The sequence below is a fragment of the Danio aesculapii genome, chromosome 17, assembly GCF_903798145.1.
Source record: "Danio aesculapii chromosome 17, fDanAes4.1, whole genome shotgun sequence".
Taxonomy (NCBI): domain Eukaryota; kingdom Metazoa; phylum Chordata; class Actinopteri; order Cypriniformes; family Danionidae; genus Danio; species Danio aesculapii.
Window position 1 is genome coordinate 2,874,743 of NC_079451.1, and position 13,337 is coordinate 2,888,079.

Sequence of the window (13,337 nt, forward strand, 5' to 3'; positions counted from 1 at the left end):
CATACCTGTAAGATCGCACAGGTTTATTTTGGTGGACAGAAAAAAATCAAAGAGCTCGGAGCCTGTTCGTACTTCACAAAAGCGTCTGTACTTCTGCATGTAAGTTTAATACTTCTATATTTACGCGGTAATTTGTGAAAATGAAGGGATATTTTTGTATGAGAACGTAATTTAAATGTCCGTCTGCTCCTGAAACTGTCAGCCTCAAACTCCGTTTAAGAATCATATCAAAATAATAACACGGTCAATTAAACACCTGATAAAACATTATTTTTACTCTCTTAAAAGTGTTTGTACTCTAATATCAGGCTGACTTGATCATTTCACAAATTATAACTCTAAACAAAGCGAAACCCAAAACAAAAATAAAGTTAAAGTTGACTTTCCAGTTAAACAGGAAGGTAAACGCCAGCATTCTGATCTAACTACTGTTTTTCCTTTAAACAGGGAAATACAAAGTTATAAAAGAGAATTAACAACAAAAGGTAAAAACATTTAACTCATATTAAGCATATTAATTATGTACATTAAGTGTTTTTTCAGCAGTTGAGAGGTCTTAAGAGCTTTAGGATTACTCTGTATTAAAGTCAGGGAATCATAATAAAATCTTTAGCTTAATGAAAAAGACATTACAGTTTGGTACAGTCTGCATACATTTTGTTTTGTGAATGCTGTACTTTCCAAATAACATTAGGATTTGAGTTATTTTGTCCGATATTTCCGATAATCCAGAGTTACAACACATAAATAAAACATTTTATTACTAATGTAACAAATGTCACCGTTTTTCAGTGTTAAATTTAATATAAATATACAAATTAATAAATAAAAATTTTAAGAAATTTCTAATCATAACAGTTTTAATAACTCATCTCTAATAACTGATTTATTTTATCTTTGTCATGATGACAGTAAATAACATTAGAGTAGATATTTTTCTAGACACTTCTATACAGCTTAGAGAGACATTTAAAGGCTTAACTAGCTTAATTAGTTTAACTAGGCAGGTTAGAGTTAGAGTTCTGTAGACTATCGAAAAAATATAGCTTAAAGGGGCTAAAAATATTGACCATAAAATGTTTTTTTTTTTATTCTAGCCAAAATAAAACAAATAAGAAAAATATTAGAATATTATTAGACATACTGTGAAAATTTCCTTGTTCTGTTAAACATCTTTTGGGGGGGGGGGGGGGGGGGGGGGGGGGGGGTAATATATATTACCTTTACATTAAGGTTACTGTATTTACTAACATTAATTATGACAATACATTTATTAATCATAGTTCAACATTATTAACCTCAAAATTCATGCTTGCTAACATTAATTAGTGCACCTTGAGTGCATACAAACTAACAATGAACAAATGTATTTCCGTGAACTAATGTTAACAAACATGATCAAATACTGTAATAAATGTATTGTTTGTTTGTTTATGTTACTATATACAGTAACTAACATTAACTAATACTATACACTTCAAAAAATGCAGGGCTCCACATAATTCATTCATGTTCTCCCAACACAAATCAATTAAGTTAACTTAACACTAACACAACATTTATGTGGATTAAACATAAAAATTAAGTTGCCTCAATGAAATCTCAAGAATTGTGTTGTTTCAGCTCATTTTAAATAGGTAGTTTTAACAAACAATAATACTTTGAGTATATATACAGTTGAAGTCAGAATTATTAGCCCTCCTTTGAATTTTTTCTTCTCCTTCAAATATTTCCTTAATGATGTTTAACAAAGCAAGGAAATTTTCACAGTATTTCCTCTAATATTTTTTCTTCTGGAGAAAGACTTATTTGTTTTATTTCGGCTAGAATAAAAGCAGTTTTTAATTTTTTAAACCCATTTTATGGTCAAAATTATTAGCCCCTTTGAGCCATTTTTTTTTCGATAGTCTACAGAATAAACCATCATCATTATACAATAACCTGCCTAATTACCCTAACCTGCCTAGTTAACCTAATTAACCTTTAAATTAGCCTTTAAATGTCACTTTAAGCTGTATAGAAGTGTCTTGAAGAATATCTAGTCAAATATTATTTACTGTCATCATGGCAAAGATAAAATAAATCAGTTATAGGAAATGAGTTATTAAAACTATTATGATTAGAAATGTTCTTCTATAAACAGGGGGGCTAATAATTCAGGGGGTTTAATAATTCTGACTTTAACTATATATATATCGGGCCTGTTTTAGTAACTGCTTGTTTGAGAACTCAGCATTGATTGACATACTGTGTGATGTTGATAATCACAGTATATTGTCATCTCTAGGTCCTGGTCGGTGGCTGATTGTTTCCTCAAAGCTCTGCTAATGTTTGCATTGGTGTTTTAGCTCAATATGGCAGAGGAGCGAGCAAAGGACTCTTTCTCAGAGAAACACAGGTAATCACGCTGTTTTTACACCATTATTTCAACACTTTTTTCGAAGAACAAAGTCCGACAACAACGCACTTATGCTATTGCAAGATCAATTGATGCACAAAGCTTCAGATTACAACTTTTATTTAGATCATTCTAGTTTATAAACCGGTTGGATGTGCTGTCATACTTATCAAAGCTAAATATGTGTGTAATGTGTTGTGTTTAAACTCTGTACAACATCAGATTTAAAGTAGACTACAGTACAGTTTAAGGTTGTATTATAGAGGATATAAAATGGGGACTATATAGGCCTTTTTTATTTACAGATTTTCTCAATTGCTAAAACATTTCTATGATTTTTTTTTGTTGTTGTTGCAAAACTCAAAGTGAGCAATAATCCAAAACTTTTAACTTAATTTCCCAAACTTCCTCTGTTCAGGTCGTAATGAAGCTCTCCAAAACAACTCAATCTGGCAGAAACATGAACTTTTCTCTCAGACCCAACATGTAAACTACAAACTCTTACACACTGGGGAGATAAATTACTACTTGTAATTACATAATTATTACTACTTATAATTGCAATACTGCTAAAACAGGTAAATGGCGAAGGGCTCATGAAAAGGAAATAAATATATGAATATTTAAGCACAAATACTAGATGCTTTAACTTCTTTCTTGTTACTAGATGTTGAAATAGTTTTTAAACACTGTTTCAGTTTTTTTGAAGATGCTAAAAAGGGGTTTGCAATTACACTCACCGGCCACTTTATTAGGTACACCTGTCCAACTGATCGGTAATGTAAATTTCTAATCAGCCAATCACATGGCAGCAACTCAACGCATTTAAGGCATGTAGACATGGTCAAGACGATCTGCTGCAGTTCAAACCGAGCATCAGAATGGGGAAGAAAGGGGAAGACCATGTCATAAAGTCATGCCATGTCATATAAAATCTGTGAATTATTTTAGCAAAATATTTCTTTAAATTAATTTGTTAGGAAACAATTCTTGAGGATGGAGTGATCAATAATGACTGCATTATAATAAAAGACTGATAATGCAGTTATTCACTAAACAATGATCTGAGCAGGCTACATAACAAGGCTTTAGAGTCAAATGTGTTTGGCAGTGAAGTTGAAATAAAAGAAGAGAAGCAGCATCTGTTTACCCATGGGTCCTCTGTAGTAGACCTGATCACCCAAATCTTGAGCCAAGATTTAGTTTGTGCGAAATTAAACTAAACAAACACATCGATTTGGCTTCTTTTGAGCAGGAATGATGTATTTCCTGCAGTTTATTCCTCTGGTTTCTTTGTGTCATCAGTGTGAGATCAGGTTCATATGTGTCCAGCTCTGTGTCTCTGAAGAGTGACGAGTCAAGGAAGGGTTTACCTCCAGAGTTCGGTGAACAACTACCATCATCCAACAGAAGGTACTTATAGTCTCCCTGCTCTATAGAGACCGAAGACCTGTAACATGGCTCTTTGTTTTTAGGAAAACATTCTGATTTGGTTTTGTTTAGTAATATTTTTTATTTAGCATTTAGAGTATTTTTTAATTATTATTGTTGCAATAATTAATATCCATTTTGAAAAACAATTAAATTTATTACTATTATTAATAATACAGTATTTCTAGATAGAATAGAGACTGCAATAAATGCAGTCAAATGCCATTTTGGGGGCACACTGGCATCATCTGTTTATAAAGAGAAGAAAAAGATGTCTATTCACATGGTGTAACTTATGTGCCCATGTGGGTCTTTACAGAGCAGCTTGCTGTTTTCAGATAATTATGGTGGCACGGTGGCTCAGTGGTTAGCACTGTTGCCTCACAGCAAAAAGATCGCTGGTTCGAGCCCCGGCTGGGTCAGTTGGCATTTCTGTGTGGAGTTTGCATGTTCTCCCCGTATTGGCGTGGGTTTCCTCCGGGTGCTCCGGTTTTCCCCACAGTTCAAACACATGCGCTATAGGTGAACTGAATAAACTTTGGTTGTGGTTTCACATCTGTTATTTTTATTTTGAGCCCTATATTTCATTTAAAATAATCTGTTAAAGTTTAGATTTCTTTTATCTCAAAGTAAAGTTTATTTATAAACTAATTTCCAAAACATCACATGATCATGATTGCTTGTGGCTGGACATGCATTATCCAGTTTACAATGCACCAATCAGACTATTTCTAAGCTACTATAAATACCCTTGCTTAAGAATCCCCCCTTCCACCCCTACTCCTCCTCCTTTGTAGATGTGTGACACGGTGGCCCAGTGCTTAGCACTGTTGCGTCATAGCAAGAACATCTCTGGTTCCAGTCTTTACCAACCAGCCGACGTTTCTGTGCAGAATTTGTACATTCTCCCCGTGCTCATGTCCAAAAACATGCAACCTAAATTTATTGACTAATCCAAATCAACACCATAGACATGCTCCTACCAAGTACTTATCTTTAAAGAGCAACTTCTATCTGCTCTTCTGCCACCATGACAGGGGAGTTCTCGAGATCTATCTGAGCTCAAACTCCCCTCTTGCCTTACAAGGGGAGGGAGCCCCAGGCTCGAGGATCTTATGAGCTCAGGGCTCTCTCCCGGGACTGCATGCCAAAATAGCTTTATAATCAATCATCAGCTAAGTGTGAACTCTTGAAATGTATTATTTCAGTAGTTTTATTTGTTTACAGCGTTGAATATGAGTTATCAGATTCAGTTGACAAGACTCACTGCAACCGCAAGAGTTTCACAGACCATCTCCTGAGGATCTTTCAGGTGGGGAAAAACTCATTTAGATTCATATTTACATATTATAACAAAAAATATTACACTTCACTTGTAGTTTTTCTAATTAATTTACTTTTCTCTTAAGATCGAACATGTACTTGTTATTTCCTTCAATTGTAGGATCTTGAGAGCAAAATCTTCAAAGTTCTGAAGAATGAACTGGAGAAATTTAAGCAGATCTTACAAGGAGAAAATACACAAGACTTTGCGAAGGGCTTTAATGAGAACCAAAGTAGTATCACTAAATCAGCTCTTGATCTCACACTCTTGTTGCTGAGAGAGATGAAGCAAGATGAAGTTGCTGATACTCTCGAAGGTGAGATACTCATGGCCATCAGTCAGACTGACACTTACAAAAATAGCTAGAAAAGGGAAGACTAAAACTATCTTTTCTTTGCTCCTGTTTTTTAGATGAGCTGCTCTTTATTAATCAATTAAAAAGTAGCCTGAAGAAAACATACCAAAGTGTTTTTGAAGGAATTGCACAACGAGGAGACTCCACACTTCTGAATAACATCTACACAGATCTCTATATCACTCAGGGTGCGATTGAACAGGTCAATACTGAACATGAGATAAGGCAGATTGAAGCTGCTTCCAGATGTCATCAATCACTAGAGATACAGGTTGAATGTAAACATTTGTTTGAAGCACCTGAACAAGACAAGCAGATCAGAACTGTCCTGACAAAAGGAATTGCTGGCATTGGGAAATCAGTCTCTGTGCAAAAGTTTGTTTTGGATTGGGCTGAAGGAAAAGAAAATCAAGACATCAGCTTAATATTTCCTCTTCCATTCAGAGAGATGAACTTAAAGGAGAAAGAAAAACTAAGTCTGAAAGACCTCCTAACTCAGTTTTTCCCAGAGACCAAAGGACTGAACCTTACAAGAAGGATACGAAACAAAGTCCTGTTCATCCTTGATGGATTGGATGAATGTCGTCTTCCTCTGAACTTTGCCGGTAATGAGACATGTCATGATGTTTTGGCACCAGCCTATCTGGATGTTCTCCTGACAAACCTTATCAAGGGAAATCTGCTTCCTTCTGCTCTCATCTGGATCACCAGCAGACCAGCAGCTGCCAGTAAGATTCCTGCTGACTGTATCGACCGGCTGACAGAGATACGAGGATTCAATGATGCCCAAAAGGAGGAGTACTTCAGAAAGAGACTTGCAGATCAGAATCTGGCCATGGAAATCATTGAGCACATTAGACAGTCAAGGAGTCTCTATATTATGTGCCACATCCCAGTCTTCTGCTGGATTTCAGCCACTGTTCTGCAGAATGTATTGAAGGAGACTGAAGTAAAACACAAGGCTTATGCTAAAGCACTGCAGGAATCTCCCAAGACTCTGACACAGATGTACACACACTTTCTCCGCTTTCAGATCCAGCAAAGCAGGCAAAAGTATGATGGAAAAAACACAGCTGGTGTTTCCTGGGATCAAAACCTCATCCTTTCACTGGGCAAACTGGCCTTCCAGCAGCTGGAAAGAAACAATGTGATCTTCTATGAGAGTGATCTGAAAGACTGTGGCATTGACGTCTATAAGGTATCGGTGTGCTCAGGCATGTGTACCCAGATCTTTAAGCAGGAGACAGGAATCATCCTTGGTAACATGTACTGCTTTCTTCACTTGAGCATTCAGGAGTTCATCGCAGCTCTTTATGCACATTTGTATCTAAACATCAAAAAGAAATCCGTGTTTACTGTTGGACAGAAGCACAAAAATAAAGGCATGACTGGTTTGCTGAAGACAGCAGTTGACAAGGCTCTGGAAAGTGACAATGGACATCTGGATCTTTACCTTCGCTTCCTTCTTGGTTTGTCACTCCAGACCAATCGACGACTCTTACGAGGTCTCTTGACACAGCAGGACAACAGTGACCAGAGCAAAGAGGAAATAGTTGTGTACATCAAGCAGAAACTTGAAACAAATCTTTCTCCAGAGAGAGCCATCAATCTGCTCTACTGTCTGAATGAACTGAACGACCAATCTCTGATGAAAGAGATTCAGTCCCACTTTAGAGATGGAAGTCTCTCATCTGCTGATCTATCACCTGCCCAGTGGTCTGCTTTGACCTTTGTGTTGTTGACCTCCGAGGAGAAGCTGGAGGAGTTTGATCTTCAGAAATTCAAGAAATCAGACGAGTGTCTCATCAGACTATCGGCAGTCATCAAAACCTCTAAAAGAGCTCTGTAAGTCAAGGTTATTTTTGCTTTCATCTAAAAAAACGATAGACATATGCCAATATTCAATAAATAGTGATAATGAACTTGCACAATATTGGTATTGTGGGCACTCCAAAATACTGTCAATAATCGTTTTATATTTTCGAGTGTTCCACCCTGGTGCATCTTGTTCCTTCCTGGTCTATCCCACCGGCTCCACCCTGGCCCCCAGTCAGGCTCCCTGACACACTGGACTTACTCTGAACTGTCCCACCTACCCTGGACTGTTTCCTCTAGATCATTCCTAGTCCCTTGCCCTGAATACCCTACTGTTTTGCCCTACCTGTCAGTCATAGTACCTGATTCCCCAGACCCTCCCTGGGCTTAACCCTCCCGTCCATCTTTCTTTGTTATGCTGGGCCTGGCTTATCCACCCCCCCTCCTCCCGTCATGGTTTCTTGTCTGTTTCTTTTCTGTCTTGTGTTGTCTGTCTTTTTGTCATGTGGTGTTTCTTGTCTGTTCTGTGTTTTGTATCTTGTTGGCTGCTCTACTGGAGGACACCAGGAGGTGAGGCTATGCACTTATTTCTCCTGTCTTTGTTTTCGTCTCTGTACTGAGGAGGTGGTCTTGTGTAAGCTCAAGCTGCACACTCTCTTGTTTCTTGTCTTTGTAGCTGGTGCACAATTTTGGGCAAGTTCAATCTTGGGCTAATGTTCACATTGGCTGCATGGTTCTGTCTAATGTGAGCAGATGGCTTTTGTTTTAGTCTCTTTGTTCCACATGCTAATAAATAGGGATTATTATTATTATTATTATTATTATTATAATTGCCTGAGTGCAGCCAGGCAAAGCAAATGTGAGCGGTATCTTCCAAGTGCAATCTTAATGTTAAATTGTAAGCAAACTATAAAACCTACCAAATGAACACATGAATATAGTTTTTTTGTTCTCTACACAGGCTACAGTGCTGTAATCTCACTGTTCAGTCTTGTGAGAGTTTGTCTTTAGCGCTACAATCCTCAAACTGTGTTCTGAGAGAGCTGGACCTGAGTAACAATGACCTGCAGGATTCAGGAGTGAAGCTTCTCTCTTGTGGACTGAAGAGTTTAAACTGTCCACTGGAGATACTGAGGTTTGAGTTCAAATTACTTTAATTGTTATTTTCATTAAGCTAATTATCAAGTCACACTATTAATCTATTTCATGATCTTCCTGTTCAGATTGATCATGTGTAATCATAATAAAACTTTAAAACCTACTAAATGAACACATGAACATTGTTGTGTTTTCTCTATACAGGCTGCAGTGCTGTAATTTCACTGCTCAGTCTTGTAAGAGTTTTTCTTTAGCTCTACAATCTTCAACCTGTGTCTTAAGAGTGCTGGACATGAGTAACAATGACCTGGGAGATTCAGGAGTGAAGCTTCTTTCTGATGGACTGAAGAGTTCAAACTGTAAACTGGAGATTCTGAGGTGATGTGATTTTATTCATATTTTGCAAACTTTGTTTTTATTTATTGACAGAACTTAAGTCCAGTTGGATCTTATTGGATCTAAATCAAATAAGACTGATTCATACACATTTCAAAACTGTTGAGGATAAAATACACAAAAAATGTTAAAGCGTTAATGATAAAAAAGCCCTAACCCTAAACATGCAATCTGCAAGTGCAGTCACTAAGTAATCAAGGCATTATATAAGGCACACCTGTGAGATAGCACACTAGACTTAATTTCAGAGTCATTAACATCTCAGACGAGATTACAACTGCTATTGAGTTCCTGACTTCCAGAGTTCTAGTGTTTCTCTGTCTGATAGACTGTGTAACGATGTATTAAGCTGCAATCGTGCTGGACCTTCAATCCTGTCTGGTCACCATTCCAGCAAGAACACCTGCATTGTGTGAACTCTCAACTGTTGCCAGTCTTGGAGATGCTGCCTTCCAGCTCGCAAAGTTGACAGAGGCTGAGTGTTCCAGAGGACGGGCTCCTTTCTCACATGCCTCCAGCCTCTTTGTGGGATTCTGGGAGCAAAAAAAGTGGTGCAGGCTCTGTCAGCCTGTTTAGTCATAACTCCCCCTGTCTTGCGCAAGGAGGTTGCTGTCCTCTTGGCAAAGGAAGCAATCAAGCTGGTCCCTTCAAATTGCTACATGATATTCACGTTCTGGTCAAGCTCATCTGTGCAGCCAACAGGCTCTCAAGGCAGCTCATGCTTTTGGTAGAATAGAGACTCCACTTTGGTGTGGTCCAGCTAATATGTAGTCCTAGTGGGACTGCAGAGAGATCCATTGAACCATTGGGCCCTGGAGGCATTTTCAGTCAAGAATCATGCCTGAAATTCAGGCTGAGCTACACACAATTGTCCCAAGAACCCTGCCTTTCCATGTGCCCAAGGTTCTTATGACTCCCTTTAGGGACCAGGAAATGAACCTACAAGTGCTGCCTTTGGAGGAGGCATACCCAGCCCTTTCAATGCTGTGTCCCATTTATGCACTGCGCATTTATGTGAACCACACACAGAGCATAAGATACACTGAGTAGCTTTTCATCTGTTATGGTGGTTGGCTGAAGTGAAGAGCCATATCCGAACAGAGGTTGGTCCACTGGACTGTGCATGCCATCACCCTTGCATACCAAAGTAAAGGTGAGCCATGTCAGGGGACAGGTGGTTGGTCCATTGCATTGTCTAATATGCCCGCTTGGTCAACGCACATTTTGGGGATCAGTGCCCCTTTCTGCATCAGTCAGCCATGGCGAGTTACCCCTCTATAGGTAAACCCATGTCTTCCCTTCCAGCTAAACATCCCTACCAGCTAACCATCTTACTCATAAGTACTCTTACTCTCGTTCCAACATGATATCTTCGTTCCTGCCATTGGGGAATGAGTGTTACATCTGGAACCAAAACATTTTCAACACTGGTGTTCACATGAGCAGAATCTCAAGTGAGCGTTTTCATAACGCAAAAAGATAATTGTCAAACTCATGTCATGTGACCTACTTCTGTGTTTTTAGATTGTCTGGCTGTATGGTGACAGAGGAAGGCTGCGCTTTTCTGTCTTCAGCTTTGAGTTCAAACCCCACACACCTCAGAGAACTGGATCTGAGCTACAATCATCCAGGAGATTCAGGACTCGCGCTGCTCTCCCAAAAACTGGAGGATTCTAACTACACACTGGCCAAACTCAAGTATGTGGAGCATTCGGTTTTCTCTTTATTCATTTCTCGTTTTTTTTTACTTGCATTAGATCCGCTATAAAACATAATTACATTTCTAATGAGAATAATTCTGCGTGCAGCCTTGCTGAAACAAAAGTGAGCTTTAGTGTTTGTTTACTGACTAAATGTGAATCTGTGTTTACAGTGTGGATCATGCAGGAGCGAAGAGGATTACAGCAGGACCACGCAAATGTACATCTACACACAGTCACACAGCTTTAGTATTTAGAGTGTTGTTGTGTAATAAATGTCTCTTCTTGTGTTCAGGGATCTGTTATCTCACGCTGGACCCAAACACGGCAAACACTGAACTCAGTCTGTCTGCGGAGAACAGAGAATCGACACGTGTGATAAAGAAACAGTCGTATCCGGATCATCCAGACAGATTTGATTATCATCCTCAGGTGTTGTGCAGAGAGAGTGTGTGTGGACCCTGTTACTGGGAAATTGACTGGAGTGGAGATGTTGGCGCGTGTATATCAGTGTCATATAAGAGCGTCAACAGTAAAGGAAATGATGAGTTTGAGTTTGGATGTAATGATCAGTCCTGGGGTTTGAGCTGCTATTCCTCCAGATTCTCATACGGACACAATAATAGATGGACTGATCTCCCAGTGAAGCCGATCAGCAGTAGAATAGGAGTGTATGTGGATCACAGTGCAGAAACTCTGAGATTCTACAACATCTGTAGAAACACAGTGAACCTCGTCCACTCAGTCCAGACCACATTCACTCAGCCTCTTTATGCTGGGTTTAAGGTTTATTCTGGATCATCAGTGAAACTGTGCTGAAGGCTGCGGAGAGATTCTTCGTCACATTAATCCTTCAGCGGAACTTCAGATAATGTAAATATGTAAATTAAACAAGCCTGTAGCAATCAGTTGTGCTGTATCGAATACGTGTAATAATCGAAAGATATTTACTTATTTAATGAACGTCACATTTGCAATACTTCTACAGTATTCTCTATTGTAATTAAAAGTGAATAACATTATTAGAGGTGCAGTAAGATTGACACCCAGTGGTTGAACTAGGTATTGCAGTTCAAAATTAAAACCCTTTTTTCCCCAGCGCCTCCTCCCTGATTGCCTTCATAACTTAAATGAAATACGGTGTGGCTTCCAAGACAGCCCAGGGTGCTGATATATCCCTGGGTAAAACCCGAGTGGCCGTGTTTAATGCCCCTTTCACACCAGACGCGGAAGAAGTGTCAAGCGCGAGTGATTTACATGTTAAGTCAACGCAAAGGCACGATTAGACATACTGCGGCGTGATTTGCACGAATGAGGCAGCGCGAATGACATGGTTCATGCGAATGAAGCAGCATGAGTTGAGTGTTTTGCATGGCCCGCTCGAGTTGGAAAAATCTGAATTTCAGCAGAGATTCGCGCCGCGTTAACCAATCAGGAGCTTTCTCTTGTAGGGGTGTGCTTATAACAGCGCCTGTTGTTGGTGTCCCGGGGGAAATCCTCCTGCCGACACCGGACAACAGTTGATCAAACTGGGCTCGGCTCAGTCGGAAGCACAGCTGAAAGCTTCCATCATCAAGGTACAGTGTCTGGAGGAGTTTATGTACTTACAGAGCTGGGTGCACCTCTGAAAGGATCTAGTGGACTCAGACAAGACTCCAAACGAATCGATGTTGTTTTTCAGCCTTCATAAAGCACATAAACACAGCTATTCTCTCAATAAAATCCATGTTAGCCATTTAGCAACGAAGCTAGAGTCACTGGGCAGAAGCCCTGCTCATGACACGATTCTGCATATATTGTGAAGCAGATTTTATCCGCGCGTGCCGCGTCTGGTGTGAACACAGCATTAAACCATTGATTCTTTAAGGAAACAGTCAACTCAGAGTTGAATAAATGAATCATGTTGGGTTTGGATTTTTCGCTTGAACATGTCGATACAGTACATCAAATATGTAGTGCCAGATCCGGTAAAATTTAAACACCCCTTTCCAGACACTAGCGCAGCGTGGGGGATCACGAGACTAATCATGACGCGAAGATGACGATCACTGACAGATGGAGATTCAGCTGAGGGGAAAGTTCATTTTTTTTAAAGGTCATCTTCACAACAATACCAAAGTATAGCCAACCCTGTGCTGTTTTTGTTCCTGTCGTTTTTCTGTATTTTGATACAATAACCTATGCTGCAACGCGGGATTTCCCAGCTGTTTGAAGGAGCAGCAGAGATCATAATGCTTGGGACTTTGTCAGTAATAGTTACAGTTCATATGGACCAGTTTCTTCTTCCTCCGGATCATAACATGTTAGTGTAATTAAAATGTTTGCATGGTTTTGTGCAGTTTGCAAAATATATTTAATTGTGTTATAAGATGCAATTGCCCAGAGCGGCTTGTAAACACTTATCTATTATAGATCAGTGCTTGTACTGCATCTCTCAGGTTAAATCTATGTGGGTGTAACGTTATTTAACTTTGCATGGCTCCACAAAGCAAGCCAATAATTAAAATAATTAGGACACCAACAAATTAATGAGCCCAGAGTCTCCCTTTCAAAAGGAAAAACAACAACAAAGACGATTCAATTCAATTCAGCTTTATTTGTATAGCGCTTATACAATGTAGATTGTGTCAAAGCAGCTTCACATAAAGGGTCACAGTAAATAGGAACAGTGTAGTTCAGTTTGTAGTGTTTAAGTTCAGTTCAGTTTAGCTCAGTTCAGTGTGGTTTAATAATCACTACTGAGAGTCCAAACACTGAAGAGCAAATCCAACGATGCGCAGCTCTACAGATCCCGAACCATGGAAGCCAGTGGCGACAGCG

The 13,337-nt window shown here is 39.1% G+C and overlaps 1 protein-coding gene across 2 annotated transcripts; it reads left to right on the forward strand.

The window, feature by feature from the left end:
* The first annotated feature begins 11 nt into the window (after positions 1–11).
* Positions 12–13,057, forward strand: si:ch73-50f9.4 (uncharacterized protein LOC799740 homolog). Of its 2 annotated transcripts, XM_056477160.1 has the most exons (12): positions 22–99; positions 448–485; positions 2,288–2,398; positions 3,704–3,811; positions 5,057–5,141; positions 5,274–5,469; positions 5,565–7,353; positions 8,285–8,458; positions 8,626–8,799; positions 10,342–10,515; positions 10,691–10,737; positions 10,813–13,057. In XM_056477160.1, exons 3-12 carry the CDS (start codon positions 2,355–2,357, stop codon positions 11,334–11,336), a joined length of 3,315 nt encoding a protein of 1,104 aa, XP_056333135.1. In that variant the 5' UTR covers positions 22–99; positions 448–485; positions 2,288–2,354; the 3' UTR covers positions 11,337–13,057. The 2 variants fall into 2 exon arrangements, with proteins under 2 accessions (XP_056333134.1, XP_056333135.1); XM_056477159.1 differs by lacking the exon at positions 448–485 and having other exon boundaries at positions 12–99.
* The last annotated feature ends 280 nt before the right edge of the window (positions 13,058–13,337 follow it).